At 38.6% G+C, this 15552-nt stretch overlaps 1 protein-coding gene and 1 long non-coding RNA gene across 4 annotated transcripts; one reads left to right on the top strand and one right to left on the bottom strand.

Moving 5' to 3' along the window:
- The first annotated feature begins 3537 nt into the window (after nt 1-3537).
- Nucleotides 3538-11082, top strand: LOC141378083 (uncharacterized). The gene is made up of 4 exons (XR_015511273.1): nt 3538-4252; nt 6795-6964; nt 7036-7094; nt 10509-11082. It is a non-coding gene; the product is annotated as an uncharacterized LOC141378083 (long non-coding RNA).
- On the bottom strand, nt 9949-15139 carry tmem196b (transmembrane protein 196b). Of its 3 annotated transcripts, XM_087286899.1 has the most exons (4): nt 14453-15139; nt 14076-14369; nt 11981-12037; nt 9949-10743 (listed from the first exon to the last, which is right to left on the bottom strand). In XM_087286899.1, the coding sequence occupies exons 2-4, from the start codon at nt 14235-14237 to the stop codon at nt 10459-10461; spliced, it is 504 nt and encodes a 167-aa protein (XP_087143025.1). In that variant the 5' UTR covers nt 14238-14369; nt 14453-15139; the 3' UTR covers nt 9949-10458. The 3 variants fall into 3 exon arrangements, with proteins under 3 accessions (XP_087143025.1, XP_087143024.1, XP_087143026.1); XM_087286898.1 differs by having other exon boundaries at nt 14076-14858; XM_087286900.1 differs by lacking the exon at nt 11981-12037 and having other exon boundaries at nt 9969-10743; nt 14076-14457.
- Nucleotides 15140-15552: the final 413 nt, after the last annotated feature.

The raw sequence follows: 15552 nt of genomic DNA, 5'->3' as shown, positions 1-15552 counted from the left end.
AGGCCTGCAGCACAGTAAGTCGCACCACCTCAGTGGGGACCTTAGGAACGTACCCTGCTCTGGGGTACAGAAATGCTCTCACCATACCAGGTGAGAATTCCAGACAAGAGGGAGCTACAGACAATGCTTGTAAATCTCCTACTCTTTTGATGGATGTAATGGCCAAAAAAAAAAAACGTTTTAAGGGTCAGAAACTTTTTTGACACATCCTCAATTGGTTCAAAGGGGGCTGTCGACAGGCCCTCAAGCACTATCGACAAATCCCAAGTAGGAAACCTATTGGCGCAGGCAGGCCTCAACCTCCTGGTTCCACGGAGGAATCTGACCACCAGAGGGTCTTTGCCAAGACCATCAGTACGGTATGCGGACATTGCCGCTACATAACCTTTAAGCGTTGACGGAGTCAAACCAAATTCAAAACGCTCCTGGAGAAATTGCAGCACTGACCCCGCAGGGCAGTGGACTGGATCCAGGTGGTGGTCTGTACACCACGAAGTAAAAAGTTTCCACTTGGTGGCATACAATCTCCTCGTGGAGGGAGCTCTGGAGCTAAGTATGGTTTGAACAACCTCAGTTGACAAACCAAGATCTACAAGGTGGGCCCCCTCAGAGGCCACACCCACAGTTTCCAGAGGTCTGGCGGGGGGGGTGTACTATCATTCCCTCCGCCTGGGACAGGAGGTCTCTCTGGACGGGAATCTCCAATGGGAGACCGTCGAGGAGAGACACTAGGTCCGAGAACCACACTCGTGTGGGCCAATAAGGGGCTACCGGCAATAGGTTGTACCCCCCTTGACAGACCCTCTCCAGGACTCCCGGGAGCAGAGCGATTGGGGGAAAAGCGTACAGACGAAGCCTCGGCCACGTCTGCACCATGGCATCCAGCCCCAAAGGTGCTGAATGTGTTTGGGAGAACCACAATGGGCAATGTGTTGTTTTTTGACAGGCGAATAGATTGACGTCGGCTCTGCCGAATCTCTACCAAATGGCCGCCACCACTTTTGGGTGTAGTCGCCATACCCCAGGCTCCAACCCCTGTCTTGACAGGAGGTCCGCTCCCACATTCATCGGGCCTGGGATGTAAGCTGCCTTCAGAGAGAGCAGCCTCCCCTGAGCCCACAGATGGATTTGATTCGCCAACCTGCACAGAGGGCGCGAATTCAAACCCCCTTAATGGTTAATGTAAGAGACCACCGATGTGTTGTCGGTCTTCACTAACACATGGTGACCTCTCACTTGAGGGAAGAAGTGCTTTAGAGCCTGAAACACTGCTAACATCTCCAAGCAGTTGATATGCATGTGGAGATGATGGTCCCTCCACTGTCCCGATGCGGGAAGGCCCCTCAGGGTCGCTCCCCAGCCCTTGCGTGAGGCATCTGATGTCAGACCCAGGCGCTGAGATATTACTCCTAGTGTAGGGCCCTGGGACAGAAACCAGGGCTTTTCCCATATCGATAATGCTCGTAGGCAACGCCTCGATGCTTTGATTGTGCGGAACGGATTTCCCCTCGGGGAAAACCCCCTGGTTTTGAGCCACCACTGTAATGGTCTCATGTGTAGCAGACCCAATGGGATTATGTTGGAGGCTGCCGCTAGTAGACCCAACAGCTTCTGGAACTGTTTGACCGTAATGGCTTGGCCCAGTCTGATCCTCTTTGCGGCTGCCCGAATCGACTCGATTCGGGTGGGGGACAGACACGCAAACATCGTCGTGGAGTCCCATAGCACACCTAAAAAAGTGGTCGTCTGAGCTGGCACAAGCACACTTTTTTTTGGTTTAGCCGCAACCCTAATTTCTCTATGTGAGCGAGAACAACACCTCGATGTTGAACCGCTAACTCCCTCGATCGGGCTAGAATGAGCCAATCGTCGAGGTAATTGAGGATTCGAATCCCTTGTAGCCGCAGCGGAGCCAAAGCTGCGTCGACGACTTTGGTAAATGTGCGAGGTGAGAGTGCTAGGCCGAACGGAAGAACCCTGTACTGATAAGCCTTGCCCCCGAAGGCGAATCTGAGGAACTTCCTGTGACTTGGAAGGATGGATATGTGCAAGTATGCGTCCTTCAGATCTATCGTGACAAACCAGTCCTCGGAATGTATTTGTGACACGATGGTGCTGATAGTCAACATTTTGAACTTCAGTGTTTGTACGGAGCGATTTAGCTGTCTTAGGTCTAATATTGGACGCAGCCCTCCATCCTTCTTTGGAACAATGAAGTAATGGCTGTAAAACCCTGACTCGATGTCTAGAGGAGGGATCTGTTCTATGGCTCTCTTCCTCAGAAGAGATTCTATTTTTTGTTCCATCACTAGAGCCTGCTCTGGCTTCACTAGGGTATGGAGCACCACATTGAAACTGAATTCTGTAGCCCTTCTTTAAGGTAAGCAGGACCCACTGCGAAACATTCGGCAGCCGTTTCCACTCTGCCAAAAATTTCTGCAGGGGTACCAGTCTCTCGAGACTGGTCTCTATTTTCCCCTAAGTAGCTAACTCTAGGCACTGAGGCAAACTCACCACAGGAGGTCCTTGATTTAACTGCTCTTGGACCCTCAGTAGAGGGGGCGAGTCCACTAAAGTCACCACTTTTGGGATGAAACGTTTGTGGATATTGCCGGGGGTCTCCACGCCCTGAGGCACCAACGGTGGGAGGGTTGGTGGATAAACCCCCTGTGGGCAACGAGGAGGTGGCCTTTGCTCCTCGTTGGGGGCTGCCCGAAGAAGTCCCAGTGCTAGGACTTCTTCTGAGGCCCAGACCGTTTCACAACGATGGTCCTCGGACCACCGTATATCACCGTCTTTGCCTCTTGAGAGCGTTTCCCACCCCATTTCCTTTTTGGGGGCTGACGGGAAGCCACACTCTCTTTTTGCTCGGCTCTATAACGGGCAGATGAGCTGATTGACGACTGGGGCTGGTCCCGCTGCATAGCCCCAGAAGGATGCCCTTTCGGTCGAAGGAAGCTCCCGTAGGAGCCCGACCTCTTTTTCGCCCGTTCAAACGATTTGGCGACCCAATCTACAGAGTCGCCGAACAAACCCGCGGGCGAAATGGGAGCATCAAGGAAAATTCGTTTATCTTCCTCCTTGATGTCCGCTTGATTCAACCATAAATGTCTCTCTGTTACCACCATGGCCGCCATAGAGCGGCCTAAAGATCTAGCTATTTCTTTGGTGGCACGGAGAGATAGGTCCGAGCCCTGAAGTACTTCTCTTACTGTATCGGGCCCCGCCCCATCATTATCAAGGGCTTCCTTCAGCAGGTCCGCCTGGTATGCCTGCAAAAGTGACATTGTGTGTAGACACCCAACAGACTGGCCTGCTGCCGCATATGCCTTGCCGACTAACATCGATGTTAATTTTACTGGTTTTGACGGCAAGGCGGGGGTCTTCGCCGACGATGCCTGAGGTAGCAAATGGCGCGCCAAATGCTCCTCCATTTTCGGCATTGTGCGGCATCCATGCTCATTCAGACCAGCAACGGCTGAATATATTGATCCCTGCTGGCTTATAACACGGGCAGTGTATGGATTTTTCCAAGTGTAAATGATCTCTTTTTGGAGATCTTTGTTAAATAGAAGACCCCCCCTCAGAGGCCTGTCTCGTGATGGCAGGATGCATTAATCACACAAACCAGCTTTTTGGCGCACTTCCTGCCTCTCTACTTCCCAGTTAATATTATATTTAGCTGTTACATTGGCCAGGACCTCTGCCAGCTCATCATATTCGAGGCATAATGGGGGAACGTCATTTTGGCCCCGAAGGCCCTCCATACTCTCGACTGAGATTCAGTCAGTTTGATTCAGTTTAAATGGTTTTTGTAGTGCCTTATCAGTGCTGTGAGTGCTTTAAAATCAACGAACTCATTCGCAGAGTGAAGAGAGAAAAAGCTTAAGTTCACTGTGAGTGTGGGGCTTTTATACCTTCAGTCTGACGCCACACGCACGTTGCGTCCCCCCAATTACATTGGATTGATTACACCTGTGCTTCAGAAGGTTATAAGAGAGGGATGGTATCCCATTGTGTCTCCTAAAGAGATGCAGCGTAGAGTTCCCAAAAGGGAACCCAGTTTTGCATTACGCGCTCCCACTCCTATACGCACTAGCGGGCTGACAGCTTACCTCCGTGTGGAGGGCTTTCCCACTGCTATCGGTTTGTCCGGTTAGCTCGTCATGTACGTCGGCGGTGTGGAAACCCGAAGAGGAGCTGATCTCAACAACCGGGTTCGAGTCCAGGGAAGAACAGTGCCAGAAATCAAGTAAGACAAAAACAGATTTCAAAAAATAAAGTGAACGAGTTCATAACAGGGTGAAAATATGGTGAAATCCGAAAACGTAGTTAAAATCAGACGAGGGCTTTTCTTTTTCTGGACGGCTTTTGTAAATCGCTGTTTGGGATTAGGAAAGCAGGCGGGCAGGTCAGTCTGTTAAACTAATTGGATTTAGGGAAGGAGGAGGAGGAGGGTGGGTTGGCTGATTGGCCAGTCAATCATTCAGTCAGTCAGACAGACGGCCACTCAAAAGCAGCCTCGGTTGGCTTTACGCAAGAACAGCGCTGGCGTGAACGGCGCTCGTGAGAAACATTCGAGATGCAAAAAAGGACGCACAGCGGCCTTTCGCGAATGTGCGAAAACAAAAACTGCACAAATACGTACCTCCCGGGACGTATTTCAAGGTCTCCAAAAATGTCCGCTGGACTACGTTTTCAGAATGAGCCTGGGTTGTTTTTTTGGATGTGACAGATACATACTGAGTGATTCTTTCAGAAAACCACTCAGAAAGTTAAAAAGGACTAACCATATTTTGTGTGAGCTAGGACATGAGGTGAAGGCTGCTCTGAACTGGTGTGAAGTGTTTTTCTGTGGGGCTTGATGGTGGTTCTGTACAGGTTAGGCTTCAGCTGCATCTTCTTGTATTCCACACTTAGTTTTTGTGAAAGTGGTTGAAACACATGACCTGCTAAACAAACATACACATGAAAAGGTGTGTAGGTTAAATTCATATACCATTTTGATATATGAAAAATGATTTATGAATAATAATATGCTTTCTAACTGATGATAGAAACAACTATAGTAGATTAGCTGAAGACATTTTTTTATTTTTAAGGATAAATCTGAAAAAAAGAAAGAAACTTATCTCACCTCCACTTTTAAGCTGCTGTGATCCTGAGTTTTGCTTTGTTTTGTGGAGTATAAGAATGCACAGGCTCATGCATATTTCATAAATAGAGATAAAGACACTGGTGAATTTTACAAATGCTGGCTCTGATGTTTAGAAGGTCTCTGTTGTCTTATTTTTAAAGGTGACATCTGAAGCCCATTATACGAAGTTGATAAGATTATTTAGGGCAGCAGTGTCAAATTCACAGTTTAGCTCTAATCCTAATTAATTACACCTGATTAAACTAATTGAGTCCTTCGAGCTTGTTTGAAACTTACAGGTAAAGCCACAGTCACACTAGAGTTTGAGCATGCAAAATTCTGTCGTACGGCATTGTGAAAAGCGTGGATGAAATAAGATGATTAGACATTAAAAATGGAAGCGATTGCTCCATATTTCAAATTTCTGTACACTGAGGTCATGTTTTGATCTTCGATTGGTCTCACGCAATTATGTAATGCAATTTTGCAGGTCAGAGTTCACCTAGCTTGAACCAAACTGCAAAACTTGCGTTGCATAAGCTTGCGTTTCTGGTCTGCCGCATTTGCATGTGTATGAATGGAAGTCTATAGGGAGAAAAGTCCAGTGTGACTGCGGCTTAAGTATGTTGGAGCAGGGTTAGACCAAAACTGTGCAAGGCTGACATGAAGAAGCATTTAAAGGTGTTTCCACACTATAATTAAAAAAAAAAAAAGTGAGCTTGTGCTGGGCCGACTTTATTACATATAATTTAACATTGCTTGAGATTGCAGCCCACCATTTTCATATGAAAATATGTAAATACATACTCTCTCATTCATACAATTTAGTACGATTTTTCTCATCCCCCAATGATGGTTGGGTTTAGGGTTGGTGCCATGCCTCCTTTTTAAAATCTAAACCCATACAAATTTGTATGAATTAGTCATTAAAATGACAAAACATTGAATAGTTAAGGCTGAAAAAGGGCATCTGCTGTGTAAAAACTTGCTGGATAAGTTGGCGGTCCATTCCACCGTGGCGACCCTGGAATAATAAAGGGACTAAGCTGACAAGACAATGAATGAATGAGCGGTCAGCATTTTGGCAGATCACCTATACTGCACCTTTAATACCTGATAACAAAATCAGCATCACTGCATTATTTGCATTTTTCATGTTACCATTCAGTATAAACAAAATATGTAAGCTTCCACATAACAGTGTGCACCTTTTCATTACTCATTAAATGTTTGCGCTAAATGGCTCCTACAGTGGGGACTTGATGTGAGCGAACATTGTACAGAAGAGACTTTGGGAATTGTCTCGCCTCACTTAGATCTTGTCTGGTCCCAGTGGAGAAGAAACAGGTGCTTACTTTAGAGACGAGTTTTAAGGCTTCTGTTTTTATTTATTTATTTATATATTTGTTTTTGGTGGGTGTTGTTGTGTACAGGTGTACCCTAAAGAAGAGTCTTCTTGGGTCATCTGTTGCAGCAGCTCCAACCCATCTTTTGTTTTCTTGCTTAGTTAGAGTGTAACAGAGTTTCTCTGTACATTTCTTATGGATGATTTAAAATTTACCAAGCTGGAAAGCTTTTTACACTGGGGGTTAACTATTGGGACTTAATTGACACACATTCTTCATTCTTGTGAATGAATCGCTCATGGATTCTACAGGTTTCCTCCTGACACAGTGGGCGTAAGAGGTCTCTGTGGGAACCAAGCAGAGACTGGTAATCTCTGAGGTTTATTTTGTCTGAACTTCCTCTGCTGCATGACAGTCTTCAGTATTGCATCTGTTCAGAGAGCAAACCTTCTCAAATTCATCACTGAAGATCAAGAATGAGGTGAGGTTTCCTTTCTCGCTACAGGAAGGCCTGTGCTTTCTTTTTTGCCTTCATTGCTTTGTTGTTTTCAGTGTTGCAGGTTACATGTTGGAGACTCAGCCTTAATGCATCATTGAAGACCAGTGATGAGGTAAGGTTCAGATTATTATTATAGGTGACCAAAGGAGCTCTCAGTGTTTTTGATTTGTTACTCTTTGTTATTTCAACTTCTGTATAGGTGATAACTAGACATGCATAAAGTTTCTTCAGCCTCAACTGTGACCAACTACTGCACCGAGGTCTAAACCACCTCATTAGATCCACCTTTTTTCTATGCCCCATGATGCTTTTAATTATGGGAGCAATTTATATGAAACTGTAATTATAAATCAATAAAACCAGGGCAGCGCGGTGGCACAGTGCTGTCACCTCACACTAAGAAGGTCGCTGGTTCAACTCAGCTGGGTCAGTTGCCATTTCTGTCTGGAGTTTGCATGTTTTCTCTGTGTTGGCATGGGTTTCCTCTAGGTGCTCTGGTTTCCCCCACAAGTACAAAGACATGTGCCATAGTTAAATTGGGTATGCTAAATTGTCTGTAGTGTATGTGTGTGAATGAGAGTGTATGGGTTGCAGCTAGAAGGACATTCACTGCATAAAAAATATCCTAGATAAGTTGACGGTTAATGCCGCTGCGACTACCCCTGATTAATAAAAGGATTAGGCCGAAGATAAAATAAATGAATTAATTAAATAAAACAAGCACGATTTTTAAAAAGGAGGTAGCCTACAATGAGCGAGGGTGATTGCTTCAGCAAGGATGAATAACCCACACAACTCAAAACATCTTTCCGAGGCAATAATGTAATGAATAGTACTGTATAATAGGAAGTACAAAGAGAAAATAATCTGGAGGAGAAAAACAGTGTTCAAACTAAAAAGAGCTCTGGCCACAAGCTTTAGCTTGATATTAATACTGATGTCACGTTGAAATACCAAGGAATGCTACTTTCATAACGGATAAAAAATAAAGTAGCAGGAAAAACATTTAGCCAACCTTTCACTCATTTGGATCATTTGTAGCGCCAAGTGACTTATTTCGTTGTTTTTTTTTTTTTTTTTTTAATTGAAGTTCCCCAAACCGAACGTGCAACCCATGATTCGAAGAAATTTTTTTTGTCATTATGTAATTTGAACACTGCCTGTAGATTTCTGTAAATGTCTGTCCTTGTGTTCACCAGCGGATGTCGCTGTTGAATCATGAACTCATAGTACTGCAAGTTATTTGTGAGTTAAGTTTTTGTCCTTCATATATTTTTGCTATTATATAAAAACAGAGCAAAAAATATCCTGGATTAGCGTTTCTGAGAGGTGCTTTGGACACTTCCTGATTGTTGAAACAGGGTTAACAACCATTTTTGAGGAGACCTGGATGCAGATCTAAACGTGTGAAGCTTTATAACAGTAAGCTGCTCCTCCTGTAAGCATATTATGCTTCAATATAAAATTCCCGTCAAGCCAGGGAAAACAAAACTGTTTATAAAGTTTTAAATACGTTTATACCTTTCCTCAAAAAATGCATTAATTCCCTGCAGGAGACCATTCACTACGTGAAGCCGTGTGAGGTACTTTTTTTTCATAAATATGCTTTATTTGCCTTGTTTTGGTGTGATGAAGAGAAACACCCACCCATTGCCCTCATAGAGCTTGAAACAACCAAGAGATTTGTAAATCTCAGATTGGATATCACTGACGTAAGTCATTAATTTTGAGTAAACAAATCCTTTAATGGCACAAAAATAAAATAAACTGTCATCAACCTTATTAATATCTCATTATAACAATAAATAAATACAATCAATGCAATTAATATTAGCAATTAATAATAGAAAGGTACGTTAAAGTGTCACAATATTATTTTCCTGCATAACAAATTAAACATCAATAGCAAAAAAAAAAAATAATAATAATATAATATTTTGACTGGAGTTGTAATAATGTTTTTTTTTTTTTATTGTAATACATTGGAATGTTTGACGAATAGTGTAACAAAATAATAATGTAATATCCAACCACCCATTCTTCAATAAAATAATATATTATAATTTAATATAATATAGTAAACCCTTAATTGAAACTTCATAAATAACATGGTCATAACTGATTAGGAATCTATTGAAAAAAGCTTTACAGAATTTGAAAGAAATATAACATCATAACATTTCATGTTTAGCATAGATCATGTGTGGTATGATTTAATAACTGAAAAACAATAACTGAGCAATGATAACGTAATAAATTAAGTATACATAAACATAAGTACATAAATATATGGAAAAATTATTTAAAGAAATATAAATATTATCCATCCTTCATTCTCCAATCATTTTTCTATATAAAATAATTCAATATAAAATTGGCTTCATGGTGGCGCAGTGGTTAGCACAATCGCCTCACAGCAAGAAGATCGCTGGTTCGAGCCTCGGCTGGGTCAGTTGGCTTTTCTTTGTGGAGTTTGCATGTTCTCTTCGTGTTTGTGGGTTTCCTCCGGGTGTTCTGGTCTCCCCACAAGTCCAAAAACATGTGATATAGGTGAATTGGGTAAGCTTGTCCATAGTGTATGTGTAGGAATAAGTGTGTATGGATGTTTCACAGTGATGGGTTGCAGCTGGAAGGGCATTCGCTGCGTAAAATATATGCTGGATAAGTTGTTGGTTCATTCCGCTGTGGCGAACCCTAGATTAATAAAGAGACTAAGCTGAAAAGAAAATGAATAAATATAATATAATATAATATAATATTTCACAGATGTATTCCAAAATATGTTATTTCGAGATAACAACTGCTAAAAAACCAGACTCATCCAGGAACTACAAATGAATGTGGATGTAAGTATACAGATAAAAACATTTTCAGTGACAGTCAATGTGATTTGAAGGTTTCAGATGAGTCTGCGTTATTTAGCAGTTGTTATCTCAGGATAATTTAAAAAGTTGTGAATGACCAATCAGAAGCCAGACAGCTCTGTAATATTCTGCGATAACAATCTCCTGGATTTATTTCATCGCTTACATAATATGTCAGATTTAAGTAGTTGTATTTCTAACTATCACTCTACATAGATGCTACAAAACATTATATAAATTTTTTTTTAGATTTATGCACCAAACAAAACCAGTGGTGCCAAAACTCAGTCCTGCAAGGCTAGCGTCATGCATAGTTTAGCTCCAATTTCCTTCAACACACCTGCCTGGAAGTTTCTAGTATACCTGGTAAGGACTTGAGGTTAAGGTTTGTTTATTTGGGGTTGGAACTAAAAAATATGAAGAACACTGGCCCTCCAGGACAGAGTTTGGGCACTCCTGCTTTTAACTGATTATATTCCTGTATTTATTTTTTCTATAGCTTAAACAATGCTGATATAAAGTCTTTCTAGATAAATAACTGCTACTTTTATCTCTACAAACCAAATCAACACTTTTCCAGTTTTAATAAAAACAAAAGAGATTTCACAGTCTTTAAAGAGTTGCCACACACACCGCCTTCACCTTCTCTCCCATCTCCACAGAATGATGCAGGGACAAATCTCTTTCCAGAAACAGTCTTTTCTGTTCAGAGCTGGCGAGTCTGCATGTCAGCCAGGTGGAGAGGGTGCAGCCCAGAATGCCCAGGCTGTCCAGGCAGAGGAAGGCTAGATGAAAAGAGTGCAGGCTGCTTGCCCGTTTCATCATCGCCCTCACAAACTGGACATTGAGAATCCCTCCGATAAGCCCACAGATGCAACAGGCAGAAAATAGGATCATCTGTGAAATGAGGCAGAACAGAAAAGGTACAATCATTTCAAAACCTGTTGAATCAAATAACTCAAAACATATGGGAAAACTGACTTTTAAGTTAGTAAATAAGTTAATAAATATTGTCTTGTTTTAGGAACTAATATGTTTTTTTTTTCCTGAAAATAAGCAAACAAATCTGCCAATAGGATAAGACAAAATAAACTTATGTAAAAAAAATAATTTAAACTTAATTTGTAATACAACATGTGAGTTTCTATTGTAATATCAAATGTATTGTTTAATGCAATTTTCTTGCAAAATGTCACCCAACTCCAATTTTTATAATTAAAGAGCCCCTATTTTGCATTTAAAAAGGGTCTTATTTTGGTTATGGTCTCCAAAAACAGTCTGATATGCATGCAAGGTCAAAAAATGCTTTAATTGTCTTATAATATGCATTTATTTTATTCCTAATTATCCAAACGACTCCCATATGATTCTTTCAGCTATTCATTTGTTCCCAAACCCCTCCTTTGCGCGATGCTAATCTGCGCTGATTGGTTCGATGACCCAGTCTGTTGCGATTGATTGACTGCGTTCAGCATGAGTCAGAGAGAATCAACCACCAACATCAACAATTTTGAAGTAGTCAGAGTGCAGAGTGTATGTGTGAACCCAATGCAGGAGTGCATTAAAGCAATGCAGTTTAACACCAGCATATTACTCTATTCTTAACCATAAGTAAAACAGTGACACACATTCAGTATTAATCCACAAGGTGGCAAAAGCTGAACTATTTTGAAACTTGATCGTGCCACACATGTGTAGGAACAGCTGACAGTGGCCATAGCAATGAGAAATGGTAGTGGATCGCGAGCTCACGAACAAATTTAAATAAAGATGTGAGCATGCAAAATAAACATTGTAAATTTTCACACAGAATTTAAGTTTACCCTAAAAAATATTTTTTTTTAATGTAAGTACGATAATTTTCTTTAAAATTTTTGAGTGAAATGAACTCTTTATTTAATTGAATTCACTTCCTTTGTTTGGATATACAGTGTATGTGAGATAACCATAATCACTCACAGTTCCTAACTACATAAAAGCATTTCTAATTACACGCAGGTTGTGATAAAGCAGGGATTGTTGTAAATGTTTACAAGCTGATGTCAGTGGCTTACAGCAACTGTTATCTCTAAACGTGCGTGTAGATTAGATAAGGGTTTGTGTTACTGGGCTTTGTTTAAGTTTAATCTCTTACAGTCAGTCCAGTTCTCTTCTTCGCACACAGGATCCCACTTAGTCCACAGACTAGAAACTGAAAAACAGAGATCTGTTACTGGAGCTTAATTAAAGAACTTTTTTTTTTTTTAAATTGGAGTTGCATATTGGACATTGTAAAGGTCAAAATGACCCTAATAATACTGTATTTAAATTGTAAATTTCAAAATAGAAAGAAAAAGAGAACCAGATTAAATGCAACTCTTCAAAATTAAAGTATTATACTATAACATAATATAGTATAAAATAATGTAATGTAATAAACCGATTTTAATCAATTTATCAGCATAATGTTTGTTTTAATAATTTTATAAGTAATATATGATTATAATGATTTACCAAATTAATAAACATTATTAATTTAAACAAAATAAGTGACAGAAATAATATAATACAATTTAATATTTGACAAACAGTAATTAAGAATTAAGTAATTAAGTAATTAATTAAAAATTAATAATTTCAATCAACTGTATCACAGAAAAAAAAAAACAATACCATAATATTAAACCAACGGTTCTTTAAACCTACTGTTCTATAATATAATATAATATAATATAATATAATATAATATAATATAATATAATATAATATAATATAATATGAACAAATGTTAATACATGTAACAAAATATTATTATATGAATAAGTTTTGTACTAATGATTTAATAAATAATATGTATGATTATCATTGATTGACCAAATTAATAAACAGCAACAACTTAAACAATGTTTTTGACAGAAATAATATAAGAAAACTAAATAATTGATTAACAGTAATTGAATAAGTTAAACATAAGTAATTTTAATAAATCTTTCACATTAAAAAGCAATACATATAATACATATTAAACCATTAATTCTTCAAATGTGAATACGTTTATTTAAACCATTTTTAATATGTTTTGTACTAATTGTAATGTGTATGATTATAGTTGATAGTTGATTTTAGTTATATATATAACAATTATATTAAAGACAGAGGTCATGTAAAATAATATAACTTAATATTTTACAAACAGTAATTGAACAAATTGTAAGGAGATAATTTCGTTAATGGCATCACAGAGAAAAGCAATAACACCATAATATTAAACCATTCATTCTTCAAACCTACTGTCGTATAATATAATATAATATAATATAATATATATATATATATATATATATATATATATATATATATATATATATATATATATATATATATATATATATATAAATGTTGTATTAATAGGATTTGTACTAATTATTTTAGGTAATGTGTATGATTATAGTTGATTAACCAAACAAGAAACAGTAATAATTTAAACAAAGTTTTTGACAGAAATTACATGATAAAAATGTTAGATTTAAGACAGAGGTCATCCAAAATAATAAAATTGAATAATTGAGAAACAGTAATGGAACAAATTGTAAGGAAATAATTTCATTAACTGTATCACAGAGAAACGCAATAATACCATAATATTAAACCATTCATTCTTCAAACCTACTGTCCTATAATATAATATAATATAATATAATATAATATAATATAATATAATATAATATAATATAATATAATATAATATAATATAATAATCATATAAAAAACTTTGTAATAATAGATTTTTTGCTAATTATTTTGAGTAGTGTGTATGATTAAAGTTACATTATAACATTATAAAAATTTGGAATTTAAGACAGAGTTTGTGTAAAATATTATAATTTAATAATAAACTATAAGCAATTAAATAACTCGGAAAGAAATCATTTCAATAACTGTATCACAAAAAAGTAACAACAGCAAAAATTAAAAAAGGGTTGAAAAAATACTATCCATACATCCATCTATTCTCCAAACTTCTTATCTTATGAAAAATTATCATAACAATACTGATTTCAGGTTTGATATAAATGATAAGCATCACTTTAATACACTGTAAATTCAGCACAGCAAATAAGAATTCTCCATTTTAACAGCATTTTACACATTGTTGGTTTTTAGCCATACAATCAAATACATATAATACACATTAATGCTGTCAATATACAAATCTCATGCAGAAAAAACATGAAGTTACTCTTACTTACACATGCGCCGCTCCATATAGGTGAGAAGGAGTGTTGGCTTTTCTGCTGCCACAGGGTTTGTGTGACCCCAATCACACCCAGAGAGACGCAGGACACCCCGAGTCCCATATGAAACACAGAAAGGACCAGCAAACTCCCAACAAGCGATCGCTTAGTGCACATGCTCTTGCGGGCGTCATTCCTCACACTGAGAAAGAGTCACAGAGAGAAAATCCCTCTCTCACCTCGCCAACCACATATTACAAACCTCCACATTCCACCATCCATTATTTTGTATCATATCAAATGCAGTCTCTAGAGGCAAATGCAGAAATGAGTCTGTGTGCTGCTCCTGCTCTTCATTGCACACGAATGCATGTTTCTCTGATTCCACTTACCGTATAAGCAGTTGGACAGTTTGTGATGTGGCTATACTGGTCACATGACTAACTAACCTTTAACACACAAACCATAAACACATGCTGCCCTTGGTAGTCCATGTACTATGAATGCAACAATTTTAATAGAAGTAAAGCTCCAAATGCTCAGATGCTAAAATCAACAACAAATATGTGCAATATACACACAGTAGTGTTCTCACCAGATCAGGGGTTCATCTAAATAGATTCAAAACTGATAAAACTCAACTCTACAGGAGTTGCAAAATGAACCTATTAAAAAAAAATTATAGAAAAAAAATAATAATAACAAAATAAAAAAAGAAGAAGAAGAAAAAAAGCAAAGTGTTCATTTTAGCTAGATGTTTAGCTAAACGGAACCCCTGTCAATTAAAACCACACTTTGCATGATCTAAATTGGTAGGGAAGAGCGGGCACAAAGTAACAGTTTTTGGTTTTGGATAAATAATGAACAAAGTAATGGGGTTAAACATACCATTTTTTTTACCAACAACAAACAAGATTCTTTTACAAATGAGCACTAAATGTACGATCACAGGACCTATGGTTTCTGTGCAGTATTGCCAAAAGTGCAAGGAGTAATAATGATACAGCCCGATCACACGGTTTCAGACTTGATCTGAATCGGACATTACCTCCCGATTAGCACTCTAATATCCATCCATCCATCCATCCATCCATTCTGGAGGCATCATAAAGTTGATGTCGACAACATTGCCAAAGCAATCTGTAAGATAAGTGAACTTGGGATTGCCTGCCGGGTATTTTAAGTTGAGGTTCTATTTGTTTTTGTAGTAGATTTATTTATTTATTTATTTATATTTACTGTTGCACTAAAGTCCAAAAGTGAAGAATTGGTGTTATTTAGTACTGGATTGTTTAGGCTATCTCACAGAAGTGAGTGTTGAATGTTAAAATAAGGTGAATTAAAAAAATATATATATTAGGAATATCTTAGATCTGTTTCTTCACTCTTCTTTATTTCTTTATTTTTGATGTATTATAGAAGTATCAGATCGCGTTTCGGTATCCGTAGATACTCAAAATCAAATGACTCGGGCTCGAAGACAAAAAACCTG

This window comes from Danio rerio, chromosome 16 (genome assembly GCF_052040795.2).
Source record: "Danio rerio strain M-AB ecotype USA chromosome 16, GRCz13ab, whole genome shotgun sequence".
Classification (NCBI taxonomy): Eukaryota; Metazoa; Chordata; class Actinopteri; order Cypriniformes; family Danionidae; genus Danio; species Danio rerio.
Note: the sequence above shows the minus strand (reverse complement) of the source record. Positions and strands in the feature narration are given on the sequence as shown.

What these genes read in the sequence shown, in the direction of transcription:
- tmem196b (XM_087286899.1), bottom strand. Translation starts at nt 14,237, where the DNA reads ATGTGCACTAAGCGATCGCTTGTTGGGAGTTTGCTGGTCCTTTCTGTG. An exon ending in CTATATGGAGCGGCGCATGT is followed by an intron (nt 12,038 to 14,075) that starts GTAAGTAAGAGT and finishes TCTGTTTTTCAG; the next exon opens with TTTCTAGTCTGTGGACTAAG. An exon ending in AGAAGAGAACTGGACTGACT is followed by an intron (nt 10,744 to 11,980) that starts GTAAGAGATTAA and finishes CTCATTTCACAG; the next exon opens with ATGATCCTATTTTCTGCCTG.